This window comes from Ciona robusta, chromosome 5, assembly GCF_009617815.1.
Source record: "Ciona robusta chromosome 5, ASM961781v2".
In the NCBI taxonomy this organism is placed as follows: domain Eukaryota; kingdom Metazoa; phylum Chordata; class Ascidiacea; order Phlebobranchia; family Cionidae; genus Ciona; species Ciona robusta.
In genome coordinates, this window is record NC_143239.1 from 5,132,614 (window position 1) to 5,159,959 (window position 27,346).

The 27,346-nt window shown below is 36.8% G+C and overlaps 5 protein-coding genes across 18 annotated transcripts; 3 read left to right on the plus strand and 2 right to left on the minus strand.

Moving 5' to 3' along the window:
- Positions 1–1,694: 1,694 nt before the first annotated feature.
- On the minus strand, positions 1,695–5,453 carry LOC149735882 (uncharacterized). 2 transcript variants are annotated; one of them, XM_089879242.1, is made up of 7 exons: positions 5,349–5,453; positions 5,076–5,142; positions 4,499–4,614; positions 4,103–4,245; positions 3,495–3,590; positions 2,904–3,032; positions 1,695–2,608 (listed from the first exon to the last, which is right to left on the minus strand). In XM_089879242.1, exons 2-7 carry the CDS (start codon positions 5,136–5,138, stop codon positions 1,899–1,901), a joined length of 1,257 nt encoding a protein of 418 aa, XP_089735368.1. In that variant the 5' UTR covers positions 5,139–5,142; positions 5,349–5,453; the 3' UTR covers positions 1,695–1,898. The 2 variants fall into 2 exon arrangements, with proteins under 2 accessions (XP_089735368.1, XP_089735369.1); XM_089879243.1 differs by lacking the exon at positions 5,349–5,453 and having other exon boundaries at positions 1,695–2,605; positions 5,076–5,217.
- An 85-nt stretch (positions 5,454–5,538) lies between these two features.
- On the plus strand, positions 5,539–6,422 carry LOC149735883 (small ribosomal subunit protein uS7m-like). Its single transcript, XM_089879260.1, has one exon. The coding sequence runs from the start codon at positions 5,539–5,541 to the stop codon at positions 6,247–6,249; it is 711 nt and encodes a 236-aa protein (XP_089735386.1). The 3' UTR covers positions 6,250–6,422.
- On the plus strand, positions 6,423–8,246 carry LOC149735884 (diphthine methyl ester synthase-like). Of its 2 annotated transcripts, none has more exons than XM_089879257.1 (6): positions 6,423–6,561; positions 6,813–6,937; positions 7,034–7,142; positions 7,311–7,471; positions 7,737–7,840; positions 8,039–8,246. In XM_089879257.1, the coding sequence occupies exons 1-6, from the start codon at positions 6,424–6,426 to the stop codon at positions 8,227–8,229; spliced, it is 828 nt and encodes a 275-aa protein (XP_089735383.1). In that variant the 5' UTR covers position 6,423; the 3' UTR covers positions 8,230–8,246. The 2 variants fall into 2 exon arrangements, with proteins under 2 accessions (XP_089735383.1, XP_089735384.1); XM_089879258.1 differs by having other exon boundaries at positions 7,737–7,837.
- A 115-nt stretch (positions 8,247–8,361) lies between these two features.
- On the minus strand, positions 8,362–9,461 carry LOC149735885 (cilia- and flagella-associated protein 119-like). The gene has a single exon (XM_089879256.1). It carries the CDS (start codon positions 9,317–9,319, stop codon positions 8,462–8,464), a length of 858 nt encoding a protein of 285 aa, XP_089735382.1. The 5' UTR covers positions 9,320–9,461; the 3' UTR covers positions 8,362–8,461.
- Positions 9,462–9,893: 432 nt separating this feature from the next.
- On the plus strand, positions 9,894–25,431 carry LOC149735886 (transcription factor RFX3-like). 12 transcript variants are annotated; one of them, XM_089879206.1, is made up of 20 exons: positions 9,894–10,032; positions 12,714–12,880; positions 14,522–14,580; positions 17,141–17,263; positions 17,663–17,728; positions 18,149–18,238; positions 18,462–18,532; positions 18,867–19,014; positions 19,303–19,491; positions 20,000–20,181; positions 20,578–20,697; positions 21,303–21,501; positions 21,703–21,836; positions 22,036–22,187; positions 22,431–22,534; positions 22,790–22,939; positions 23,308–23,516; positions 23,773–23,963; positions 24,231–24,335; positions 24,652–25,431. In XM_089879206.1, exons 2-20 carry the CDS (start codon positions 12,775–12,777, stop codon positions 24,783–24,785), a joined length of 2,532 nt encoding a protein of 843 aa, XP_089735332.1. In that variant the 5' UTR covers positions 9,894–10,032; positions 12,714–12,774; the 3' UTR covers positions 24,786–25,431. The 12 variants fall into 12 exon arrangements, with proteins under 12 accessions (XP_089735332.1, XP_089735334.1, XP_089735335.1 ...); XM_089879208.1 differs by having other exon boundaries at positions 19,303–19,461; XM_089879209.1 differs by lacking the exon at positions 17,141–17,263 and adding an exon at positions 16,650–16,709 and having other exon boundaries at positions 9,895–10,032.
- The last annotated feature ends 1,915 nt before the right edge of the window (positions 25,432–27,346 follow it).

Sequence of the window (27,346 nt, forward strand, 5' to 3'; positions counted from 1 at the left end):
TTTCGACCTAAAGCGCTTTACGAGTTTATAATATACAAGAAAAAATAATGCAGCTGTTTAAATGCAATTTATTGCATATGAGGCGTTTTTTTTTAATTCGAACCACGTATTTAAAAAACATATATACAATAGTTTAACGATCTTTCTCAATAAATGTCCAAACCCAACCAATTTTAAAATCTTTATCTAAACTACATCGTATTCTGTAATAACAAATTCAATAGTGAATGGATTACACGATATACAAAAGACCTAATCCCTATAATCGGTATTTGATCTACTGATTCTGGTACAGTTCCTAATTAATAAACATAGATTCAGTTACCAACATTTTATAATTTATATCCTTTCTGTACTCGATTTTGTTCTGCTTAATTTTACTAAGTTAAGCAAACGACCTCTGCTTTTGACCGATGTTCAGTCTCATTCAAATTTCTTTCTTGCTGCTGTCGGCAACCGATTACGCGCTAGCAGATACTATTAGATTTATGATTAATTAATGCCCGATAAAATAGCGATTGTAAAATGCTAATGGCTTCCTATAGTATAAACGGATTGACCATGTACCCTACTCTTGCACTACGAGGTTAAATCCAATTCGATAACCGCTCATTTATTCGCTCTTCGCTATGCTATCAACGGTTGGTATAAATTACTTTTACTCTTTGAGTCTTTACTACGGCTTTATAGTCTCCTTGAATTTGGATAGCCAATCTACCAAATTAAAATAAAAATCTCTTGCAGTGGTAACGCAGTCTTCACTGTCGTTAAGGTCGATTACACGCCAAACTTGCGCCGTACAGGGAAGTACATATGTATCCGCAGACGCCACAATAAATCATCTCTATATATACGCAACAGACCGTACGCACATAATACAAAACGTCAAGGCCCAACCTGGCTGAGTAAATAAACCAGAATATCAGTTACAAGTCGAGACACGCCTCCACGAAACTAAAACTGCATTACGACACCCGGGAAGATTGATTTGTGCTCAACTCGGTTGCGGTTTCAAACAACCAGTATACATATTACAATACATGTTGGTCAACTCTGCTATACTTTTAGCCTAAACCATCAAGCTTTAGCTTGAACTTTACTACGAACTTACCCTGTCATACCATTAGGCGTTCTGCGTCCTAAACAGCTCGTCAAAGCGCAAAGTTTCTGTGGTAATCGCTCAAATTGTATACCTGTGCCCAACCAGGCATGTACGAAGTGCTCTCGTTGCACACTTGCGTTTAAATGTGCGTCAGTGAATGCCAGTAGAAGCCTATACGGCCGACCGACCGTTTACGTCCGATTATTATTACTGCTTTCGCGTGTTGCCGTTTCACGTGTTGCTCAGAGAGTAGCATATTCTCCCATCCACTCAACCAACAGCGCAAGCAGCTGTGGAAACTTTTGGCTTATGGGAACCTTGGGCGCACTATACATTCCACGCCAATTAACACTCGACCACACTTATGTACCTTTCATTCCAATGCCGTTAACGACTTGTAGGCGATGATGGCAGAGCTCTTACATCAAACGTAATAAACACCATGGGCTTAGGATTTCCTCTAAACTCGGTAATAGAACAGTGACAACTCGCCATTGGTTTTATGCAAACTATCTCGTTGCTAAAGCGTGTAATAACGATATTTACCCGTATGTATTTATTTGTAGTCTATTCCCAGAAAGTTAGACACATATTTTTAATGTTTTAAAAATATATTTAATTTTCTGTAAAACCAAATAAAACGGACGATTGTAAACTTATATTTTCTTGTGCTCTGATTCCTGATAAAAAAAATTGTACAAACGAGCAGCGGCATGCTGAAGGTAAAATGGAAAAAAATAGAGAATAAGTGGCATTTAAAAGATCACTTAACCGTGTATGAGCGAACAATTGGATGCTACCGCGAATTGTTCTTGCTTGGGGCACTCTTACGACCTGTTCGCTTTGACCGAATCACTTTGTCTGGCTCGTATTGCCCCGCCAGGTGAGTCTTATACGAGGTCGGTATAACATGCGCGAATGTTGTTACAAACTCTTTTGTGCTGCTGGTGCTTTGAAACATGTTCAACAAGTTTGTTTCTTTCACAGAACTAGCTGCAGGGGAGACAGCATGCGGTCGGGTGGATTTACGTGCACCCTTCCGCTTGCTGTCGCCCTTGAGACCGGAATCAGGCTCCATGATTGGCCGAGGAAGCTTAGACGGTGGCAGTTGAGTGAGACCGTCACTTGAGGCATGGCGTTTATGCGCTTGTTCAATTACCTGCCATGATACAGGTTCTTGTTGGGTTAGTTTGGGTGATTGAACTACTGTTGGTGTTGAATCAACGATAACAGATTTTTCTTTATTTTCCTCTTTTTCTTTAATATTTAAAAGAAGAGTCTTTTCAGAGTTATTGCACTTTTCTTCATTTGTTACATCACTATCAGGTAAAGGAGGACTTGGTTTAATTAGTGTTGGTTTTTCAGGAACTGCAGTTGGAGCAGTTGTAGTTGTTTTTAGACACTTATCAGAATTTACACTTGTAGTTGATTTGCATGTACCGCTACTAATTCGCTTTCGTGCAGTTTGCTTTGGCATGGGCTTGGGTGGAGTTGGTAACACTTCTTCTAGTTCCACAAAATCAAAAAAGATATGAATGTAATATGAAAATTTTTTGAAGTGTAAAGTACAACAAAATTTATATATACATACTTCTCTTTGTATATTAATGTAAATAAAAATGAGTTAAGAGAAAATACAAATAAGTTGTCTAAACTGTCAGATGCATTTTAAAACAAATACCCCAAAGTTACACATGTGGTAACTTGTGTGTTATAATGACTGTCATTGCCCTGCCATGCGGCAATAAATAAGTTACATTCATTTATTCATACTGTACAGTATGGCTCAATCCATACTAACCTGTACATTGTGGGTTTCCCTTCAATATAATACCATGATGCTTGATTAGATGGAGAACACAAACTTTTATGTTTTTCCTAGGTTGCTCACAAAGTTTGCAAATATAAGGGTGAGTGGGGTGTTCTCTTCCTATCAAGAAACATATTTTTGGGGTTGGAACACTTAAATGGCATAGTTTAAATTCTTATGCACTTTAAATGGTGGCTTGACAGACGTTTTTTTGTGTAACTGTTTATTATTTAAAACACGTTATTAATTACTGTTGCAATAGAGGCTACATTTATAGAGGGAAAGTGCAAGAAAGGTACTCTTGTTAGGAAAACGCAAAACTAAGACACCGTATCTTGTGATAAAAAAGGTTATACATATTTTTTTATGCATAGTTTTGCTGTCCATATAACCAGTTCCACTGCCTTTAAGCTATCTTACAGACAATTCTAGACAAACTAAAGATGGGACTAATAACAGTCATTATAGGATAAGTTTCGCACAAACTTGATGAAAACAGATATCTTAAATGTTTGCAAAATAATCAGTCCTAGGAGAATCTATACTCAAATAAAATAGTATTTTTAAATATATTTCACTTACTGGAATAGCCAATGTATCTCTGCATACGTTCTGGTATTGGCACAACTTTCTTTGTTCGTTTTTCCACAGTAGATGCGGGTTGAATCCGAACTGAGACTGTAAATATATAAATTTGTATGCATTGCAGTTGTAATTATTTATTGGAACTCATTAATCCGTATAGTGTAGCATGTTGTATAATAATTTCCAATTATTTGTCACAAAAAAAACATTTCAATTCTGCCACATAAAAGAAAAACTTCCATACAAAGAAAACGTGGCAAGGAGGTGACACATAACATTAACCGGATAGCAAACTCAGCAACAATAAAAATACCAAGTACTAACAATGAACATACGTAACAGGCTCACATCACTGAATTGAACTGGAGCTTAACTCGAGTAGGCATGCTGAACACAACAACTTAGAGCACTACAATATCAAAATGCAGCAGTGTTATTCGTATTTAACATCTTTTATATTTTGTAATTTATCCTAACTTAAATTAATAACATTTTTTTATTTTACAGCATCTCCTTTTCCTATACCTTTAAAATAAGCATGATTTGACACATTCAATAAAGTTCTTTTTTATTTATTTAAAACCCCCAACATTGTTATTAAATACCTGGCGTTTCCACTTTAGTTTTAACAGTTTCTGGTCCTTGATTTGGTAAATTAGAAACTACACATTCATGAATGGGCGTCATGACAGGCGAATCATCAGTCTGAATTGTAGTTTCTTTGACTGTTTTGTTGCTCTTTAAAATACTAAAAACAAATGAATAGTAAGTACTGCTGTTGATTTTTTTTCAGTAGTAGATTACACACAGCAACTATAACTCTTCTATACTTTGATGCAGTTTACTCGTTGTACATTATTAAATAAAATTTCATTTGGTAGAAAAATACTCATTCTTGCACATTAATATGTTACATAATATATATTATGACGAAAGAAGTTAAATTACAATGAAAACAGTTTCTGTTATCAATATAATATTACTTAAACCTAGGCTCTTACTCTATGTGTTTATTCTCCATATGAAGCAAAGATTCCAAGAATGAATCTGAACCAGAAAAAGTCTTTTGGCACTTCAAACACTGAATATTCTTGTCAGCACATACCAGTTCTTGGTTCTGTAAACGGTTTTACATTTTCGTTATGTACTAAATATCAAGCAAAGGGGATAGAGTTTCACACAAGTAGTAGTTTTTTCCCACTGGTATGTTTTACGACTGTCGTTTTGCTTCTAATTGCCTTTTCTTATTTTAACTATCAGATTTATGACTGTATTCGAAAAAATAATAGCCTATAGACTATGGGGAAAAATCTTGGGTATGTTACAAATTTGGCTGATGAAAAGTGTTAGAAGTTGATAGTTGTGGGTCAGTATTTGGGCGTCTTATAGGGAGTTAGGGTTAGTTGGTGGTTATTGGTTAGTAGATAGCATAGGGTACGGATTCTCCACCAGCACCCAGCACATTTACAGTAGAGGAAGGCATAGGCCTAACTGTAGATTATAAAACATAGCACTATATAATATATTATATATATATGTTAATAAAAATAGCTTTATATTGTATACTTGAACTTGTACCTTTTCAAATGTTGCTTTTAAATGTTGCACCAAATCTTTTTGCTCATCGCTAAACATCTGCATCCCGCTGCAAAGAATAACAAATGGAAATAGAGAACAATGATGTCACGCCAAAAGAACATAGTATATCTATTTACTTTGGTCACGCCCTCTGGCAAAGAACTGTTTTCCAGAGGAACCCAGAAGAAGATAAAACGCACTTTAATGCAAAAAAACACCAGAAGTATAAATATAAAACAGAATATATTTTAATTTTAACTGTAAAAAACCTACAAAGTTTAGTGTTTATGTCGAAATCGTCATTTAGTTTTTGTGCGCTGGAATCTTAAATAGTGTTTGCCAAAACCAGACAGGCAATCTCTACTTACGCGCACGTGTGTTTGTGTGTTGTTCGCTTCTTTAAATTAAAGTTTTAGCAGTTCTGATTCGAAATTAACCCTATCAACATTATATACTCTGTAAAATGTTGAGAAAAGCAGTATGTAATTTGTCAAGACGACGTGAGTTTTTGGTTGCTTTAAATACTGCTGGTAAATCTTCATGTAAATGTATTTCTACTACAAACGCTGTCAAGGCAATTTACCCAGACACCTATGCCGATCCAAGACCTGACAGGAAAAGCTATTTTGACGAGTCGGACACAGAGCAAGACAACTTAGCCACTAAAATGGTTAAAGCTGCACCTAACACCTTTACATACTCTGTTTTTTATGACCCTGTTCTGTACAAATTTGAGAAAATGATACTCAAAAAAGGGAAAGGCGCCTTGGCTAAGAAAATTCTACAAGACGCTTTAACAAACATTAAAATTGCTCAACTAAAAAAGTACCATGCAGCAAGTCCAGAAGAGAAAGAATCTATAGAAGTTGACCCTTTGGTCGTCTTTCATACTGCAATAGAAAATGCTTCACCAATTCTAGGACTTACTCGTGTGAAAAAAGGTTCAATGACATACCAGATACCACACGTACTGTCAGATGAAAAGCGACTTTTTCTTGTCAGCACTTGGATGCTAAAGTACATTCGTTCAAACCGCCCAAAAAATGAGGCTGGTATAAGAATTGGAAACGAACTGTTGGCTGCTTATAATAATCAAGGCACCACTGTGAAACGGAAACAAGCCCTTCACAAAAGTGCTGAGGCAAACAGAGCATATATAAATATAAGGGCCTAGATGGCAAACTTACTCTATAATCCATGCAACTAATAAATTCCATTTTTTCTAAATTTTACTCAGTTTTTATGTCACTTCTCTTCTGGTATCACAACTTATGTATTGGTATGTGTCATAAATGCTCACTTACTATCATATTTTGAAACACTAGTTGATTATTTAACAGGTGAAAACATGGTCTTTTACCTGATTGGTCTTGGGTTAGGAAACCCTGAAGATGTAACTGTAAAAGGTTTAAAAGCGATCAAATCTGCAGATCGTGTTTATTTAGAAGCATATACTTCAATATTAACATGTGGAAAAAGTGCATTGGTATAATATCTTTTTTGCCCTTTTTATATTTAAAATTTTCCTTATCCTCAATTTTGATAGAAAGCTAAAATAATTAGTCATCGGAAATAAGTATATACAAATATCAATTTTATGAGTGTAACCATACTATTAATATCTTAATGTGTGTTTTAGATACAATTGTGTTAAACACCATTGCTGCTTAATACAGACTGGTAGTGGTAATAATAGTGGTCTATATTTATATAACAACAAGATACCTTAATCTACAGGAGGAATTTTATGGACGATCAATTATTCTTGCCGATCGTGACATGGTGGAACAAAACTCCAATGAATTGTTAAGAGATGCTAAGAAACAGAATGTTGTTTTCTTGGTTGTGGGGGACCCATTTGGGTAAGAATGGGTTGAAGATATGGAACATGTTTTACGGATGTTTTTAGGTTCAAAGATATTTTATTGATATATTAATACCCTTTGTATTGTTTTAAGAGCAACTACACATAGCGATCTAGTTCTAAGAGCAGTTGAACAAGAAATTCCTTACAAGGTTATACACAATGCATCAATAATGAACGCAGTTGGTTGCTGTGGCCTTCAGGTGAGTTTCTGAAAATTCTGACTTTATAAAAATAAAAGCAATTTCTTTGAGTAATTAGAAGCCACTATGTACTTTTACAGTCTGGTAGATATTTAGACATTTTGTGATCATCTAGTATAAGTGTACTATTTATTTAAGCAGTTTAAATGTTATTGCATTTTTAAATAGCTGTACAACTTTGGAGAAACAGTTTCAATAGTTTTCTGGACTGACACTTGGAAACCATCTAGCTTCTGTGACAAAATCAATGAGAATTTAAAACGTGGAATGCACACGCTGTGTCTGCTTGATATTAAGGTGAAAGAACAATCTATTGAAAACTTAATGAGGTTAGTTTACTATAATAGATGTCACTTCATGCCGTGTCAAAAGTGTAATGATTATTAATTGTATCACATTAAAAATCAGCATGTAGTTTGTATATAACATGTTACCAAATAGTCAAAACATTTTAGTCCTAGACCCCCAATCAATACCAAATGGTTTTAATTAAATGTGTGAATTCTTCTATAATAATCTGTTAATACAATTTAAGACCTGATCACAGTCTTTCTTAATTGCTGTTTATTATTTCGTTGCTGATGTTTTAAACAGAGGGAAAAAGGTTTATGAACCACCACGATATATGACCAGTAACCTTGCATGCCAACAGTTGCTGGAAGTTGTAGAAGATAAACAAAGTGAATCCGAAAACAGTGGTAGGATTAATCAATAATAACTAGTGTAGTAGTGTGCTAAGACTGTAGGATAGTGTGTAGCTTTGAATGTCTGTGATATTGGATTAAAATTGCTGACTGTCTAAATGCCAGGGATAACATAATTAGGCTCGTATGGTACTTCAATACTGTAAAGAGACCCTTTTTACCAAACATCTAATTTCGACTTTCACTTGACAGTTTTGACCAAAGAAACCATGTGTGTGTCTTTGGCATGTGTTGGATCCGATGAACAAAAGATAGTTGCAGCACCACTTAATCAACTTGTAAACTGTGAGCTGGGGCCAGTTCTCCATTCTCTTATCATTACTGGGACATTACATCCATTAGAATATGATTTTTTAAAGCAATTTTTCCCCAAACTGAAATGAAGGAAAATTTTGTATAATCTGTACTGTTCTATACAATGAAAGCCATAGTGACACAGCATAGGCTAGGGTTGCCAAATGGCAATTGGTGTGGCAGCTATTATGCTACCATTTTGAACATCTTTTTTTACCATGATTGTTTTTATCCAATGAAATTTAATATATTGACCCATGCGCTCACAGAAAATACTATAAAAATAAGTTAAAAAATCATTTAATTATAAAATTAAAACATTTATGCTTTTCTTTTTCCTTTTGGACTTCCTTTGGGAGATTTTGATTTGCGACCTTTTGGAGTGCCATGCCCGCCTTCTAAGCTTTGAATTTTTTCATTAATTGCTTTGTCTGTGTCTTCCAGTTGTCGCTCAACAGTAGCGTGCATTTGTTTTAACTGTAAGCTCACAGCTTTCCGTACGATACTTTCCAACTCGCTTAAATTCTCATCTTTTTTAACTGGCTCTTCTGGTTCAATTTCTTCCTTTGCTCCTTGGATCGCTTCTAGAGATGCAGAGACATTAATCTCTGGAGTTTGTTCCTCTAAATCACCTTGAATAGGAGTCTCCTCTTCTGGTGGAGGGGTAGGAGGTAAACCATCATACTGTAAAGTCAAATCTAGACGCACTTTGGGCGTAAACGTGTATTTGTACATTTTAAAATGTCTGAAATAAGTGTCCACGATTTGACTTGTGACTGCCGAAATCTGCGCCGTGTTAAAAATTTCCAAACTCCACGGCGGTCGATGTACTCCGTGGGTAAGAACCAGCTCCCGAAAAAATGCAAAACAACTTTCAAGATTGCCGAACGGAGTCGACACGCAGACCTCGTGTGTCTTTTTCACGATAGAAAAATACGCGGAAGATTGTTCTTTGCTGAAGTTCTGTGTTTTTGCAAATTTCAAAGAGTTCATGTACAAGTCCAATAGGATGTTACCTCGTGCGTTATTGCCGAGATTAAATATGTTCGCTAGCAGCTTCCTAGTTTCGGTCGTGCTCGAGCATTTCGCTAGTTCGTCCATGTTGTGAACACTTAAATCCGACCAAACGCATAGCGATGGTTTTGGAACAGTAGGTAAGTTAACAGCAGTCGTTTCCATGTTTTATAATATATCAAGTTATGAAATTTTTATTTTCCTATACCGTCCGATACTATTTGCCATCTTGATAAAACAGGGCGTATTTACTCCATATATGCAGAACAATCTATCGTTGACAAGTTATTACACAATCCACAATAAGCAGTTTACATCATTTTACTGTAGTATTGTTATTATTATTACTATTGCGAGGCATGCAGACACGACTGGAACTGCAGCGTTTCTCTACCGTTCGTAGAAAGCCCTGCGACTAACTTGCACTATGTGGCTTCTTTTTGCTCGAAAAATACAAATCTAAAACATTAAAAATCTTCTTCCTCAAACATTTGATACGCTAACTGCGTGGCCTACCATTTACCGAAGCATTTAATGTCGATGAGCGACAGCACATCGAAATGTCAACGCACGTTCGCTCTGTTCCTGGCTTTCCTGGGTTGGTATGGAAACAGCCGCCATCTTTACTTTCTAGCGGAGAAGCACCGAAACTTTTAGAATAACGCAGCATCGTTTATGACTTTACTTTACACTTAAATTGAATTAATAAAACCTTTTAACAAAAAATATAATTTTCAGTCCGAATTCACCGCTGTTTTGTTTGTAAATGGCAAATTAAATTCAAATTTTACCGCGTATGAATATCTCTGTTACGTCGGGCAACAGTTGCCTCGAAACAGAAACGCCATAGACACGGTATCCTTGGAGACTGTATCAAGGTAACGATTTTTTCTTGCATTTGATTAACCTTATGTATATTGTTGCATGCTATCTATTATTCTTTTCACACTATCATTTGTTGTATACTATACTAGCGCTTTTATTTACTTTTTGTTTTAGTTTACTACTGTTTTAGCTAAACTTGTTAATGTTACAATTCGTTACCCTTGCGACGACATCTTGCCCAACATAATAAAATGCTGGAGCACCGTTTTGCTTTTTAAGTCACCTAATCTGAATATTTTAAACAATAAAATATTAATAAATGTGGCTGTTTATACACTAGTAAAATATATGTTATCATTGTTTAAAACTAAGTGCACTATCTAAAAGATAAATCATTGAATGAAAGATGTTGAACCATACAAAAAGCACATACAAATTAATTTATATGTTTTTTACAAAGTTAAAAATGAAATATGATTGGGCTTTTAATGTTTGTAGATTATTAATAAAGTTTTCAGTTATTTAAATTTCTCATGCTCCCATGTCTGATTCATGTTTCCTGTTTATGTTGTTAAATGGTGGCATTAGTTGATGGGGAAAAGTGTGAATACAGTATATCTACATCAAGTGTTTTTGACTACTTGAGTTTGATTGTTTCAGTTTTTTAAATGTATCTTGGACTACTTGCTTTTTTCTCAATGCTTGTTTAAAGTATAACTTTTTGAGGTGTTACCTCTGTAACGATTGCAAATAAAACAGATCCAGATGTACTGTTTCTCTTAATGTTAAAATTCTGATTTAAATCCTACTGACCTAACTGTAGAGTTAGATTTTAAGTGTGTATGACCATTCGTTTAATAACTAGCACTACAGACTGTACACAGGAATACTGATGTACTATACTGTGGTCATGATAGAATATGATTATTTTGCAGTCAAATTATGTTTGTTAAGGTGGTTCCATTGACTGATTCTAAGTTGTAAAGTAATTTCTGTGACACCAAAACTTGAGACTAATGTTTTGGCCTTCTTTAACATAAATTTAAGTGAAGTGGAAAAATTGGCTACATACATATTTTGTATTTTTCATTGACTATTTTGTGTTATCACCACTCACCAGTACATGATTAAACTATTAGTGCTCATGTTTTCTAAATGATTTAATTACTAATATTATGTTAGCTGTCCACTTTGTATATGTAATATCATATGGTGTTGGTGTTGTATATGAAGCCTTATGGGTAGATTGTAGATGTAACCAATTCTTGAGCGAATCCTGATATTAACATAAATAATATATATGGGCCAATTCCTTCAATAAAAACCCAACTCTTATTTGAGCCAATGCAATCAATCTATTATAATTGACAATTCTTTGTTAGATTAAGAATTCTTTGTTAGAAGTAATACAAATCAATCCGGCTTCTGTGTGTATCTACATATCTTTTGTGTAGATATTTCTACAGGCATAGATTTCTAATTTGTAAATTTTCTGTCATGTGTTGTATAGTTTGTGGCAAAAACTTGTGTCAGTAAAATTGTTGTCGCAAATATTACCCACTCGTGTTGTTAAACAAAAGCTATTGACCGTTTTTAACATGCTGAAGTCCACATTTTTTCATTAAAACTCCATCTTTTCTAATATGTTTATATAAATTTCCAATTGCAAAACCATAAATCTTATTTATGACCATATTAAAGCTAAGCAGTTAAACTCACGCTTCGTTGTCCTTTTTCGTAGTCAATAACGTGTGTACAAGTTGGTTATAAGACGCTTAAAATAGCCAATAGAGTCTTCGTACTTCGTACCAGTCTTTTGTGGCCTGTGCAGGCTTCTCAACATGGTAAATATGACGTCGTGTGGCATAGGAAGCACGATCAATAGAGAGGGCACAGCCGTTAACTGCCATTAAAGCGGCACGCCATTCTAAACACACAAAGAGTCGGGCATTCCGTTCAGTTTCATAATTAACTCTTTAATTAGAGCTGGTTTTACTTGAACCAACAACATTTTAACCATAAACGCTTTGTCTGCCATATATTCCCACAGCCAACCTTAGCGACCGATCACCTACCGTATCTGTTAATTGTATTAACCGAAGCTTTTTCCGATTTCGTATACTTAAATAATTAGTAATCAGCCGACTATACGTAATCCAATTAACAGCGCATGCGTCTATAGTGTGTCCTCCGGTAAACTGTAGTTTCTCACGATTTGTGTATAACTTAACCGTATCGGATTGTGTTTTAATTTAGATATACCAAGTGATTAGCAAAATGATTGACAGATGCGTGTTGTAATATTTCGTCCAACTTTTTTGTCTGCTTGTACTCATTGCGCAGATTCCAAGAAACTTCAATATTGTTAATTGCCTCTAAACGTTATGTGTATCACGAAAATAACCGTGTCTTTCACCAGACTGGCACCTGTGCTTATATTATTTATTCTACATTCATGTAGAAGGGTGGGGGAATGGGACACTTTTCCCTTTAACTTTTTTTGTCCCATGTGGTATTAAAAAAGAACATTCAAAGAAATATAAAACTGTATCCTCACGACTTCTGTAGACTGTTGTTCATTGTTTAAAACACGATCAGGATATTTGTTCTTACTCCATCCTGTATAAATCCCCCAGGAACAAGATGTGTAGCAGATCAAAACAGGTTAAACGGCAAACGCATAACCATCAACCTATATAAACCACACAACCTTCTTATTCTTAATTTTTTTCAGATCCCGATCTTTTGTCATCGCATCTTCGAATTCTGTTTTCCCATCCCACCAAACAGCCGCCATGCACCAAAGTACCGCTGCTCAACAGCAGGTCCACCAAGTGGTAACGGCAAGCCACAGCCAGATACCGGTGGCCCACTACGTCAGCGTGGTGGCTTCTAAGCAAGGTAGGTTATCTAGGTTATTTGATAGGTTTTACTGTCTAAACAAGTTTGACTGCTGAAAAGTCAATAATATTGGAAACTGCAAACAAATATTTTGTGATCATATTTTTACATGTATACTCGTATCCCTATACTGTTCAAAACATATTGCAAATCTCACCATTTTCGGCGCAAATAATCACCTATTCGCCTATATTAATACCTTTATAAAAAGGCATATAAAGTTACGTAATCTTTCAGCAGACCCTTTTCACCAAAAACGTACCACCCACATTTTAATCGGGCTTGATAATTAAGTTAATTCAAGTTAAAACCGTCCCAACGTTTCCCAAATGTTAACAAATCTTTTTTCCGGAAAAGGAAACTTTCTTGACCAGGTGCGATACTAGTTACACGTTAAAGCAACCATCCGAACATTACTTCCCTCATTAATTGATTTTCTTGGCACCGCTTCTCCCTTGAAACTACCGACCGCAGCATTCCACAATCGTTCTCGCCCACTCACAAAACATTTGTTTATTTTCACGCGAAATTACCAAGCAATCTTGTCGGGCGATCCAACCACGAGCGGCATCCTCAAATCAATCACAAGTTCCGCGTCGCCTTGATGGTCGTTTCGTTTATTTCCAACTGCTTTGAAATCTATAAAACTAAAGCCATTATTGCCAAATGGCCCGTGCTGCTATACTTTATCGGTGGTCGCAACTTGCGATTTTACACCAAAAAGTTTAAACTTATAACGCAAGAAAAACTTTAAACTTGGTAGGGTCAGTAGTCACTAGTGCGTATTTACTAATACGAGGTTTCATTGGAAAGTTTTGTTTTGAAAATTGTCAGGTATTGAGGTATTATATAGCAATGTTTTCGTAGTACACGATATATTTTCGTATGTGAAGTCTGTCAAAAGGCTAAAACAAACGACCTTGTTCTACGAGTTGGACTTTAATATTATTATGCAAACATTTAATTTTCCTATAAATTTGTCATATATTATGTTGTTACACAACGCTGTAGCATATTATTTTCGCATCGAAAGTATCATGCTCCCATTTCCGCCCCTTTCCAAATCTGGATTCCACTTTAGCAGGTGCGGTGTCGTAATTGCCATTCATGTTCATAACCTGACTTCTTTTGTCGCGCCCTTGTTAACCCATCCAGCTAATATTCATCGTCGGTGATAATTTCATTACCGAGTTAGAACACGTATAAAGCAGCCGGTTACGTCTCATCGTCGTTCAGTGTAACATGATCCGAAGCAAGCCAATGCAAGGAATGCATATCAAGTCAGAGTACTTAGCACCTGGCTATTACAGCGACCAAAGCCGTTACGAGTATCCGCAATATTGGGGCTACAGCCAGGAGCAAAAATGTCAAAATTATGACAGGCAGTGTTCAGGAGGGTCAGGAAACGTCCACCAAAACGGTCATTACCCGACGCACGACACAGCGTCGTTTACGTACTGTAGCGAGGGTACGAGTTACGCGCAGAATAATTACTGCAGTTACGCTACGGGTAATCAGTATAACCAAAACCAGTGGCACAATTCAACCACTTACACATATACTCAAGCAGGTATTAACTAAACACAATTTAAACATACTATTAACTTTTATTGCCATTGTACATTCAACTTTTTATTGCAGATGCAGCTAAAACTGCAGACGCTATTAAAACGATCGTCCAGACCCAAGCTAGCCAGCAGGTATGTATATTTAGTGATAAATCTTACTATATTAAAGCAATGACTTTTCATATCGTCCGATCTTAAAAAGATCTCTTGTGGCGCAAAGTACCTCGATACGTCGCGCAGGCTATCCGTTAGAGTGCGCCTTTCAGTCGCTTTAATGTCCTAGGTCCGTTTGCCAATCGTCATTTCGGTATATCCCTTTCAACAAAGATGTACGTAGTTGGGTCAAGTGTGCGTAGTCATTATACCGCTCTTCCTCTCACTCAATATATATTTGCCTTGTACGCCACACCCAAGTCAAGTTAGTTCACCTGTGTTAAATTAATGGGAGTTCGAATTGCTCGCCGTTTCTATGCATTTAATAACCGCATTAAAATCCACGTTGCCAGTTACATGAGTATGTTTAAAAACTTAAGTCACGCGTATGTAACCACTGTACTGGCGATTAAACTTGTTAAAACAGCTGTATAAACCTATTGTCACAAATTAACGCTCATATGCGTTAGTGTTGTCGTTTTTAATACATATATTTTGTGCATGTTAATTTGTGGGTCGTTCTACTGGCTTATCTACAACGATAGTTGTGTGTCGCGGAAGTCGCGTATAACTGAAAGGTATTTACAGAGTACGAACAAAATATTCCAGCTGATGCGTCCTTAGACGCTGCAGTTATATCACGCTGCTTTAACGCTGCAGTTTATCATGTTCTTTTCGTCCACGAACTGTAGCAACAGTGCTAGCTTTAGTATCTTGATTACTAACCACTGCAGTTTGCTCTACACCTTGTCAAGTTATTTATATTTGATGGTATGTAAAACTACATCGTAGGTTTTTTACACGTTAGGTAAACCGTCTTGAATAAAACAGATTTGATTAGTTTGTACATATCACACTAGTTAAAGTTTTACTAGCTAATTCAACACCGCAAATCAAAGAAAACTTAAGCCTATATGTTCCAGAGCCCAAGCACAAACCTTTGGTTGAATTTACCTACATTTTACAAAAAATTGTTTTCCTAATGGCTTTGGTATACTTCTAACTGGCTTTGGTATACTTTTAAAGAGCGGTAGTAAAATCTACATAGTCAGTCCATTTGCCTATATAAACACCGACCGATTTGTTTGGGTTGCCATGGCGAACAGTCGTTTTTGATAACAAGTCTTAAAGGCGGCGAAAGCCCGGTCCCCCCACTTCGTTCTATTTGTCGAGTACCGGGTCGTCAGCGCGACATTCCTTGGTTACAGTTGGTTGCCTAGCGACCATCAGGCTGCCATGTCAACTGATAAACCGTCGCCTGGCAACGCGAGGTTTTTTATTGGCTTACTTTGTAACGGCACTTTGGCGGTCGTGGCCGACTCTTTGTAGTGACAAAGAGAGTCAGAGAATAAGTCTTCAGACTGCCGGACAAATATCTTTACCTTCTCGCCCCGTTGTCTCTTTTTCGGCACCCTTAGCTGTATTCTAAGGTATATTGAGCGCAGGTAGGATCCAGTTACACGGCCGTTTGGTCACAGTGGAGTCAAATAGTCGTAAACAGGCAGTTTAAATCAGGAATTCAGATGCCTCAGCGGATAGTCATTGTGTGTTTTAGAAAGGCTGTGTGTTGTATTAAGGTATTGCAGTCAAGTGCTTCATGCAGAGATCATCTCATACAGTGATAACAGCAGACTATACAGACGTTAATAGGAAAGATAGTCTGTTTTATTTGGGCTAAAGCGTCTCGCTTATGTGAAAGCATATTTATTAGGTTTTACAAGTTTGCAATCGCGTACAAGTAGTCGAAGTATAAGAACAGAACATACTTAACTCCTTTACAGTTACATTTTAAAATCAACGTTAATTACAAAACTGTGGAACAATATGTACATAGCTGCTAACATAGATTTTCGCAGCCGTTGTAGGTGTAGGATTTTTCCGTCTTTTGTTTTTGAATATTTCGCAATTATACCCTTGCACGGGGCTTCGAATCGATGCCTTGCGTAACCGATCGTTCGCCGAATGCGACACCGACTGCACCCAAGGCAATGGACCTTTCCGTGAGCGGCAAGTCAGCGAAAACTAACCGTGTCTCCCCCTCCCCCCAGAACCACCATGGCTCGCGTGTGCTTTCAGCCGTCAATGCCATCAATCTCAACCTCAAACGTGTAAGAGTTTTAGCGAGTGTGGCGTTGACCGAGTTTTAGATGTGTTTTTCGAGTGATTAGTTAATTCGATCATACATTGTAGTTTTAGTCGTTAATTCAAATTCACAATAGAAAAAAAATGTTTGAAAATTTAAAATTCACTAGTTTTTGTAGCGTTTTATTGCATGTGTTAACACACCGTTTTTCTGTGCATATAACATTTTTAATTTTATGAAAAAAGGCATAGTTTTAATGCTTTAACTGCAACCCACAATGTAAGTAATAAGAACAAATACTGTACAGAAGAATTCAGTGTTGTCGTAAAATAAGAGAAGTTATTAACACATTTTAATTTCAAAAGATAAGTTTTAGTGGCTGCGATGACAGCAGTACGGTACCATTTCCACTTTACTAGTATAGGTCTACAAACAGTACAGGCGTCTTGTTTACAGGTTGATGGACTGACAGCAACCATACGCAGTGAGCCAGCAGTTATCACCTTATACCTGCAGAAAGTTACAGAAAGTCCCTCTAATACAAAGAGTGCGGCGGACACCAAAACACAGATAAGAACGGTATATGGTTCTGTATTAGCCAGTGAAGTGGAACTAAGTTATATTAGGCAGGACTGGAGCAACTCTTATACAGAATAAAAACAAATGACCGCATATACCATATATATTATTCCTATCTCCAGATAAACCACAAGCAATGAAATGTGAAAGAGTATACTCGTGTGTTTGTTAAGATTATAAGCTTAACGTTCAGTTATATTCAGAATTACACAGACAGTCGTTTTTGTAGCCAGGTCATCGACACTAAACGTAGTTATTCACAATAGTACATAATCACTTTAGAACCATAATTAGCTAAACTACATATAAATTTCACCATGTCAAAATCACATCACCAATATATAGTGTATAGTTGTAATACGCCATTTTTCATATTTCTCTAATATCACGTGTTTTTAGGTAACCAATCAGCAACAACAGCAGCGACAATCGCAAGTTCATGTTGTTTCGCCAAACCAACCACAGGTAAAGTTAGCGTAATCTCTTTTTTATATAAATTGCCAGCATCTAACGATAAACTATAGTGCTATAAATGGTGTTGTATTATTGCTAGAGTTTTTGTGTCGTTTTTTTACACCATACCCGACTATAAGATTAGTCCAGTAGCAGATATATAGTAAATAGCTTTAAAAAGAGTTGGTCAGGTTCAACCCATCGTCTTTTATATTCATAGACTGTAGCAGTGTAAGATTGGTTAGGTGGAAAACATTTTTTTTCAATTGAATTCAAAAAAATAACATTTTATTGTTTAAATGCCAAAAAATATATTTTTTGATGAAATGCAGAAAAATATAATATTTTTTGGTCAAATGAAAGAAAAAACGATTTTTTTTCGATCACCCCTCCCTTTTTTCAACCCACCACTCACCCCAGCATCCCACACAGGCCTCTGATTCGTCCGTATTATCCAACACCCATCACGTGCTTACCCTTACCGAGGTCGAGCTCGACCAATCAGAGCACGAGTCGCACCAGGTCTAACCGTGTTGTGTGAACTTTTCCAAAATAAAAATAAAAACGTAGAATTTTAGAAAGCTTTACCCAAAATTTTGCAGTGATTTTTGCTTTGTAGATATCTAACGCTTTATCTATACCCGTTTTATGCATGCTGAAATCGTAATCGTTCTTTTAAGTGTGTTGATTAGTAGCCTCATATTTTTTCATGTAACAAATTCTAACACAAGTCTATTACATACAGATGTACTCCACCAACCAACTACAATACGTTGATTCTAGTGGTGACCATGGCGTATACGTCAACGGTTCCTCGTAAGTATAAACGCTTTTTTAAAGTCTGTTATGCATTTAAAATGTTTAAAATTTTTAATATAAACGTACCAAAAAAGGTAAAAAAAGTCTATTTACAAACTACAACGAGGTAAATAAAACAGAACATTTGTCTTATATGACGACTGTCGTTTTACGGCTACGCGAAGATAAAAAAGTTTATTTAATTTTTTTAAATGCTATAACAAACAAACAATAAAATACCTAACACCCGGGAGCTTTTCATTTATACCATAGCTGGCTTACCTGGCTATTACCCTAACTTACCAAACACCCAAGCCATTACCCAAAACCTAACATATACCCCAACAACCAGGTCCAGCAATTTTCAATACAACGACACCAACCAATTGTTCACCAGCACTCAGCAGCCAAACAACAACAGTAGTGGTCTCTACTTTGATTCCACCTCTGGATCTCACGTTGGTAGCCAACCTACTGTTGTATCATCGCAACATCAAATGGTAAGTAAAGTATAAACGTTAAAGGGCATACCAACGAAAATCATAATTTGTGTATGAATAGAAATACTTAAACGTGATCTAAAGATACTACCAATGTTTTAAAAAATGGTGATTACTATACTGTTAACAACAGAAAAATGCAAATATGTTAAAATAATTTAAAATTAAAAAAAACAACGTATGCAAACTTTTTTTAAATCGTGTAAAATTAAAAAAAAAATCGTTTAAAAACCAACTATAAAAAAAACGTACAAAAATCCACTTCATCCAACCACCTACTTTTTACAGAACTCTCTGCAGTCAATGCAGGGCAGCGGAGGACAAAACCTCAACCAGTTCATCGCTTCGCCCGGTGGTAGCACCTACCTTATTCAAGGCTCTGGTTCTGAAGCGGGGAACTTGGTAGCGATGCCTATTGGTCACACAACGCGTGCTTCCCCCGCCACCGTAAGTCACTTCCGGCGGGAGCCGAAAACAGTAAGCATATACGACGAGTAAGCTGCATGCATGTCGCCCCTCTATATCCCGACCCTGTATATGTATATATCCCGTAACGGTCGAGTGGCGCGGCTAAGGGATTACGGCGGTCGTGGCCCCTTTTCCTTTGTTTCAAAAAAATAAAAAAAATAGTTTGTTAAACAGTCCCACTTTAATTTTTTTCTGGTTGCGCCACCGACCCCGGTTATATATCCTGACCCTGTCTGTATATTCGTAGGACAAGTCCGATTCTTAACAACAGATATTCAGTTGCCCTCACTGTTACACGATGCATGCACTTTCTTCGTTTTTCTTATAAACACCATTACTTTAGTGTAACAACACGACATGTGTATACGCTCTTAATTTTTTTCTTTAAAATTTTAACACCAAATTTATAGTTTATTTCTAAAAAAACATATATCCCCCCCCCCCTCAAAAAAGATTTCGTTTTGAGTTCATATCTATTTACTAATGGCAAGCATCCATTTTAAATCCTTTCCCCCAGGTGCACTGGCTAATGGACCATTTTGAGAATTCTGAAGGTGTTTCTCTACCTCGTGCGTTAATGTACAACCACTACTTGTTGCACTGCCAGGAGCAACAGTTAGATCCTGTAAACGCTGCTTCCTTTGGAAAACTCGTACGATCTGTCTTTATCGGGCTACGCACCCGACGTCTTGGCACAAGGTACGTATTGCTTGTTTTATCTATTTTGAAGTTACCAAATTATATAGTAGGGTGGGAGAAGTTGGGATACCTTTTCATTCTACTTTTTGTCCCATTGTTAGTAAACAAAGAGCATTTAAAAAATTATAAAACCGTATTCTCACAACTCCCATAGACCGTTGTTATATGGTTAAACACAATCAAGATTTTAAATGTTATGTGCTATAGGTGTTCCGTCTTACCCCACTCTACTATGTGTATGTACAAGTTCTTTAATCCAGTGTTCCTAAAAACACCCGGTTTCTGGCCAAACACGTTTAAATACATCTAAAAGCACCGCTCCAACTTAATGGCGCTTGCAACGCTACTTTGTTATTATACTATGCACTATTATCACTAATCATATATCCCCCACAGAGGCAATTCGAAATACCATTACTACGGGATTCGTATCAAAGGAAATTCTCCACTAAATAGTTTGCAGGAGGAGATAAGTTATATAGCGATGCGCCAACAGCCATCAAGCCACACAAAAAGGTTCGTCGCAAATTGTTTCATATCATTTTCATGCATTTTCTATTAAAACCAATAATGAAAAAAACGTCGTTAAACTATGTTCTTTGTGGTACTTTTTGTCATACGTATCTTATACTAATGAAAGGAAGGCCCAATTCATAATACATTTTGTGTCTTAAGTGGTCAAACGGTTAATATTGTAAGAATGTAAAGTATATACTTGTAATAGGCTATACCTACACGGTAACGTTAATACAGTATAGTCTATACTATGATGGGTTGTCTCAAGTGTGCTTTGTTACACAAACACGTCCTAAAAGCACCGTCTAGCTACTTTGTTTAAGCTAATTTAACAACATTAACTTAACTGTACAGACAAAGTGTACAACATACCCTTTTCTGTATGATTTAAGGCGCTATAGCAAAGCGGTTGGCGCGTTTGCATCTGGCATGTAAGTGTATCGCGTATATGTCTTTGGGCAAAACACTTTACGGCAATTAACAAAAAAAATAACAACTCCAAAAATAGTTACCTACAAAGTCATATACGTGATAACTCGTAATTTACTCTCATTCATATATTAAATTACTTGAATTGAATAAACAACTTACATTCATTTGTTCAGATTTAAGGCGCTACCGCCAGCACAGGGCGACCATAAGCCGAACATCGATAACCACGCAACGCAGTCAGCCACCGAGCAAGTACAACAGCAAGCCCAGCAGCACCAACAGTTCTTGGGCGATGCTACACAAGCTTTACCGGATCTAGACCCAATCCAAGCAATGGAAGGCGACCCTCCGATGCCAAGTGGTATAACGTCGGTAAGTAAACACATTGATAAGCATCTTAAGTCTTAAGACAGTGGTTCCTGGGAATTTAAAAATGAAATAGAAATAAAAAAAAATCAAAAAAAGTAATATAAAAAATACAAAAAACAAAACGTATTTATTATCTGTTGGCGAAAGCAATATTACGCGCTTTAACAAGTCGCATATTTTACTTAATTTTATTTTGTGCCACAGGACGATTTATTGATACTAGAGGATCTGTATAGAGACCATTGTGCCAATGTATTGGACATTATCGTAAGCCTGCAATTTGCTATGGTGGAAAATCTCTGGCAATCTTTCTGGCGCGCAGATTCTGAGAATATGATGTAAGTCTCCTGCATGGTGTATGTATATTATATCTTTTTTTTAACCTAAACCTGTGGTTATATTTAATACTGTGTAAAAACTATTGTAAAGTTTCATGTGCCTGTGTATTTCTACGTTTTCGCAAGATTTACTACACTTATATAGTTGTTTAGCAATTTAAAACATTTTTACGATTTTTTTCTATTTTTTTGGTTTTAGGAAAAGCGAGTTAGAGGCTAAACTTCCCCGACACAAATTAATGATCATGTGTAACTGGATTCCCGTGCAACGCTGGATAAAAGACAGCGACCACATGATGTACCAGAGTTTGGTTGAGGTTCTAATTCCAGACGTACTTCGTCCCATACCAAGTAAGTAAAAAAATAAAATAACTCACTAAATAGAACCCGTATGCTTACATGTGTTACAAAACCGGTAAATTGGTGGTCGGTTCGCCTATTTATGCGTTTAATATGACTGTTTTCGGCTTTAAGCCATATTGATTTTACCTCAAAATTTTTCCACTTTTGTATACCTTATCATACTATGGCGTCATCTTATCATATGACGTCATCTTATCGTGACGTCGTTGTAAACCGATTTCTTTCTCCCAGGCGCCCTCACACAAGCTATACGTAACTTCGCTAAAGGATTGGAAGCAGGTTTAAACAACGCATTGAAGAAAGCAGATATTCCGCCAGATCTTACAAAGCTGAAGGTAAAAAATATTAGCACGATATTTTCAATGTGCCTGCTGAAAATAACACTTTTTTACTTTATTTACAGATCCCTTTTTGTAGTATAATTTACACTTTACGTGATACGGTGGGGATAAATGGGATACCGTTAGCACCTAAATCCCATATTACCTGTGGCCGTGTTTTCTTTACTACCAAATGGGACGAGAGAGAGAACAAAAAATATCTCATCTTACCCCACTTTATTTTAACTCTAAATTGCCTTTTTTCGCCAGATCGCGGCGGTTTCAGCATTTTCTCAAACCCTACGACGTTATACTTCACTCAACCACCTGGCACAAGCTGCTAGAGCCGTGTTGAATAATGTGGCGCAGATCAACCAAATGTTGGCCGACCTCAACCGTGTGGACTTTACGAATGTACAGGTAAGGTGTGGCAATTAAAAAAATGTTTATTATGCCACGGCCTACTAGAGATATATCTCTAGTAGGCCGTGATTGTGTCAATATACTCGATGGCGCAGCCAGGGAGGTTTTGGCGTCGCAAACCCCGTTCCTTCAAAAAAATAAAAATAATGTTATAAAAACAATAATTAATTAAAAAATAGAGATAAATTTTCCATCTAAAATGGCACCATTAAAAAGGAAACTGTCGATTTAGGCGAAATATATATCTGTTTTGTTATACGTGGTCGGGCTTGGTTGTTGTTCGTTACGCTTGTGTAGCACCAGATCTTAAATAAATTTTGGTCGTTAAATTAATCGTTAACGATTTGCTTGAATACTTAATACAGGAGCAAGCTTCATGGGTGTGCCAGTGCCCCGACAGCGTCGTACACGAGCTAGAGACCGATTTCAAAACTGCTTTGTCGGAACAACGGACTTTGGAACAGTGGGCCGACTGGCTTGAAACTGTCGTTGGCAAAATGCTCTTGCCGCACGAGGGCACTCCGGGGTTTACAAAAGCAGCAAGGCAGTTTTTGCTCAAGTGGTGTTTCTACAGGTACTTATATAGTTAGCTACTTCATTACCTCTCATTTTCGCAACTGTTGCTACAACGAATGGCGACCTTTTCAAGTTCGTTGTTTGTGCATAATATAAGGACATTAATACGCTCATAATGGTAACAACGTTAAGCCTCGGACTAGAGGCAAGCGCGCTCACCATTATGCCATTACTTTAACATTATTTTTAAAAAAAAATCTAAAAAAAATGTGTTTTTTTTCTAAATATATGTTAAAAATCTACTTTTAATACAGCTCAATGGTGATACGAGACCTGACACTCCGTTCAGCTGCCAGCTTCGGTAGTTTTCACCTTATCCGTCTGCTGTACGACGAATACATGTTTTACCTGGTAGAACATAGAGTGGCGCAAGCTACTGGTGAAACGGCCATTGCTGTTATGGGAGAGTTCGCTAATATATCGGTCGGTCAATTCGGCATGCCAGGTATTTTAACTTGATTGTACTCGTTATTTTTAAGCAGAATTGGAGTTGTCTTAACTGTATAAAGATAATAACACGTTTATCCTAAATGTTAGTTTTTAAATGCGATTATAGCTGCTCTGTATTTTTTTAAAGGAATAATGTAAAAAATAAACTGATTTTTTTTACAGTTATCAGTGTTTTAACCAACTAATGTATTTACTATCATACACTAATTCTAACATAGAATACCACTACATACCGTTTACTTTCACATCCTGTTGTAAACAGATTCTCCATCGTCTTCCATGGGCACAGATTCGTCTGCCACTCCCTCTCCAGCATTTATAGCTTCGGCTCCAATATCCATCATCACTTCTTCTATCAAGCAAATCGGTAAATTAAAGAAAAAATCTCTAATTTAGAACAAAACTATTTTAACATTACAACTAGAACTTTGTATATAGGGGTGAGGTTCTTTTTTTTTCTTTCTTGTTCTATTTTCCTAATCTATTAGCAAAGGCTATCCATGTATAAATCTGTGTATTACTTAATTTGTTACTAAAAATGACTATATAAGTGGACAACCACATGAACAATCTAACCCAACCTTTTATTCTATATGGGTAAGGTTCTGTCGAAGACTTGAAATTTATACCAGTTTTGGCCGAACGCACGCACTAATTTCTAATACATAGACTTCACCCAACAGAAAAAGGCGTAAAGCGACCAGCAGAAGCTATGAACGAAACCGACAACCCATTGGGTTCTGTTTCCATCGGTGGCATCAAGGCGACAGCAGTGACAGATATGATGACGGTTAAGACACAGGACGGGTCATCCTGAATATCATCCTAAACCACAAATATTACACCATATTCTCAGCACGGGACGAAGTCGAATCACCGGCGCTATCTTATCTGACATTCGTGCAAAGCCCGTGCAATTTCTTGGACCGAAAACACAGAACATTATTGTAATTTGTGGCCTGAAACATTACCGATTCAATGAAATACGAAAATGCTTCAGCTGCCTATATGTTACACCAGGGACTTATACAAAAATAGCGTAAATTTTAACCACCTACAAAAAGCATCCGTGTAGCATTGCTTTTACCACGATTGTTATATACCTTTAATTCTTCAACACAGCTTTTCAAACTATTACCAACTCTCCGGGCAAATGCAATATCTTGCCGCACCGTCACCAGCCCAGAGCGGCCACCAACCAACTGCCACGTCTGCTTCTACGTCTAGCCTCCAATCCTACCAGCTTCTACGTTCCAAAATCCCGGGCCCTAATTCTGCAGTTTAAATAATAAAAAATTCTGCGCCACATTCACTGGTTGCAAGTTCTTAGCCTGCACTATATAAATATCTATATAACCGGACTTTTATGTTGTTTTCTGTGTCCACTTCTTGAATTTTCGTGCCTTCACCCAAGCGTAATGTAACCGCTTCTGTGTTTTACAATACAAATATGTTAGGCGTTATTGGACTCTTATATGCTCACAGGCGCCGCTATTTTGGTATTTTGTTAATAGCATAAAGCGAGCGACAGGCAATATTAAGTTTCCGTTAATCCCGTATATAACATGCACTTCTTATATACGTAGCAGTATAGTGGCGAAGATACAAATACCCTATACTTCTAATGTAGTGATATATATACACGTATCTGTAGTAAGAGGGTTTCAGAAGTAGGAGGATTTTCAAGCAAAGAAACTGGATATTAGTTTTTAGCTTTTTGTTTCTGGGTATATTTTACGACCTGTTGCTCAATCAGCAACTTATAATCCCTTTATGTTAGTATCGAACGCATCGTATTTCAAGAATAGTACTTTCGTCACCAAAACGCCGACAAAGGAGATCTGCATGGTTGGTTTAAATACGCTAGTTCTTAGTGTCTTCTATCATCGTTTTTAACTGACATATTTATTTCTAAAATACGTCAATCCAGCGGCCTATTAACCAATTGTGTCTGTTGAAGGCGCTCAATTTGCCCGTGTTGCGAAAAACGAAGGTAATCTGTAGTTACTAAAGATATTATGAGTGCTTCTATAATCCCAAAACGTGCAGAGAAACCGACACCCATGCCTTGAACCGCTTCGGTATTTAATAATGAGCGTAACGATGGCCCGAGGCGCTAATTTAATCTTGTTCCATTCGAATGTGGGAACAGAACTACCATAGTTGCGAGCAAGGTGGAAAGCGTCACAGTTATTTATGTTTTAGGAAGTTACTTGCTGCCACTGCATGTTTTACATCGAGTGTAACATATTTAAAAGGTTAAAAATAAATGTAGTAGGGTGGGGAAAGATGGGACATCTTTTCGTTCTGTTTTATCGTTCCATTTAATATATAGTAAACAAAGAACATTTCCCTCCCACCTATATATAGCTACTATATATAGCTAAATTAAGAAATCGTTTTGAAATTTGATTCCTAAAGTTGAAGGTTTTGTTCTGCAGAAGTGAATGTTCCGTGTAATGTACAGTGTGAGAACAGCAACGTGGACTCGCATTATCCAAAGTTCATTGACCCTTGGTGTAAACAAGAGCCACGTAATTTGCCCTCGAAGCGGAAAGTCCGTGCGAGCAAATCACCTTTTCATTGTTTAAGTGACGAGCAATTCACATTGCTTTGACGAAGTTTATTGGAACGATAAAACCGCCAATGCGTGGGCTAATGTAAAGGGAGTGTATAGATCGCACAAGTGCCACCCGCCGAGTTTCTCCTGAAAGTATTTGCCACAGACAGTATACTTGGTTCAGTTAGTTATAGCTTCGAGCGTTACAGGTTTGATCTATCCGCCTTTCAGTAAGCGATAAAACCAGGCCTTGAATTAAATACTTTATCCGACGATCAAACTGCACTTGAAACGAGGATCCGTCCGGGATCAAACCCGCAATTAGGTCAAGAACGAAATCTATTTTTAATTATGTTTGGTAAAGGTTTCTGGCAGTCTCATACATTCTAATCTGGAATAGCGAGTTCTGAATATTGTATTGTGTATTCTACAGCAGTGGTGGTGAGATTTAAAGAGATTTTTAAGCAGTTCTATAATGTTTAAATGAGAATACTTTGTAAGCTAACCATTCATAACAACTTCTATTATATTGAGTTAAATTGCCAGGTATGTCTAAATTCAACATGCTTCGGTAATGGCGCATTCTTTGTCATAATTATACGGAGGCAGGCTGGTGTACGAAGAAATTCCATTTCGACACGACATGTTGCGCTGTAGTGACTCAAGTTTCAAAGTTATGATAAGCTTTAAGAAAAGTGTAGACAGGCGTACTGCTTAACAAAACATTTGCAGACTATTAAAAATTATTTAAAGTATTAATAAGCGTTACTTTAATATTTTTGTATGTTTACCAGTAATAAGTTTCGTACAGAATACGT

Excerpts from the sequence above, each read along its gene's own strand:
- LOC149735882 (XM_089879242.1), bottom strand. The coding sequence starts at position 5,138 with ATGCAGATGTTTAGCGATGAGCAAAAAGATTTGGTGCAACATTTAAAA. Across the intron at positions 4,615-5,075 it reads TAAAAGCAACATTTGAAAAG|AACCAAGAACTGGTATGTGC; the intron begins GTACAAGTTCAA and ends AACCGTTTACAG. Across the intron at positions 2,609-2,903 it reads GGGAAACCCACAATGTACAG|AAGAAGTGTTACCAACTCCA; the intron begins GTTAGTATGGAT and ends TTGTGGAACTAG.
- LOC149735883 (XM_089879260.1), top strand. The coding sequence starts at position 5,539 with ATGTTGAGAAAAGCAGTATGTAATTTGTCAAGACGACGTGAGTTTTTG.
- LOC149735884 (XM_089879257.1), top strand. The coding sequence starts at position 6,424 with ATGGTCTTTTACCTGATTGGTCTTGGGTTAGGAAACCCTGAAGATGTA. Across the intron at positions 6,938-7,033 it reads GTTGTGGGGGACCCATTTGG|AGCAACTACACATAGCGATC; the intron begins GTAAGAATGGGT and ends TATTGTTTTAAG. Across the intron at positions 7,841-8,038 it reads AAGTGAATCCGAAAACAGTG|TTTTGACCAAAGAAACCATG; the intron begins GTAGGATTAATC and ends TTCACTTGACAG.
- LOC149735885 (XM_089879256.1), bottom strand. The coding sequence starts at position 9,319 with ATGGAAACGACTGCTGTTAACTTACCTACTGTTCCAAAACCATCGCTA.
- LOC149735886 (XM_089879206.1), top strand. The coding sequence starts at position 12,775 with ATGCACCAAAGTACCGCTGCTCAACAGCAGGTCCACCAAGTGGTAACG. Across the intron at positions 17,729-18,148 it reads TTTCGCCAAACCAACCACAG|GCCTCTGATTCGTCCGTATT; the intron begins GTAAAGTTAGCG and ends CATCCCACACAG. Across the intron at positions 21,837-22,035 it reads GCAGATTCTGAGAATATGAT|GAAAAGCGAGTTAGAGGCTA; the intron begins GTAAGTCTCCTG and ends TTTTGGTTTTAG.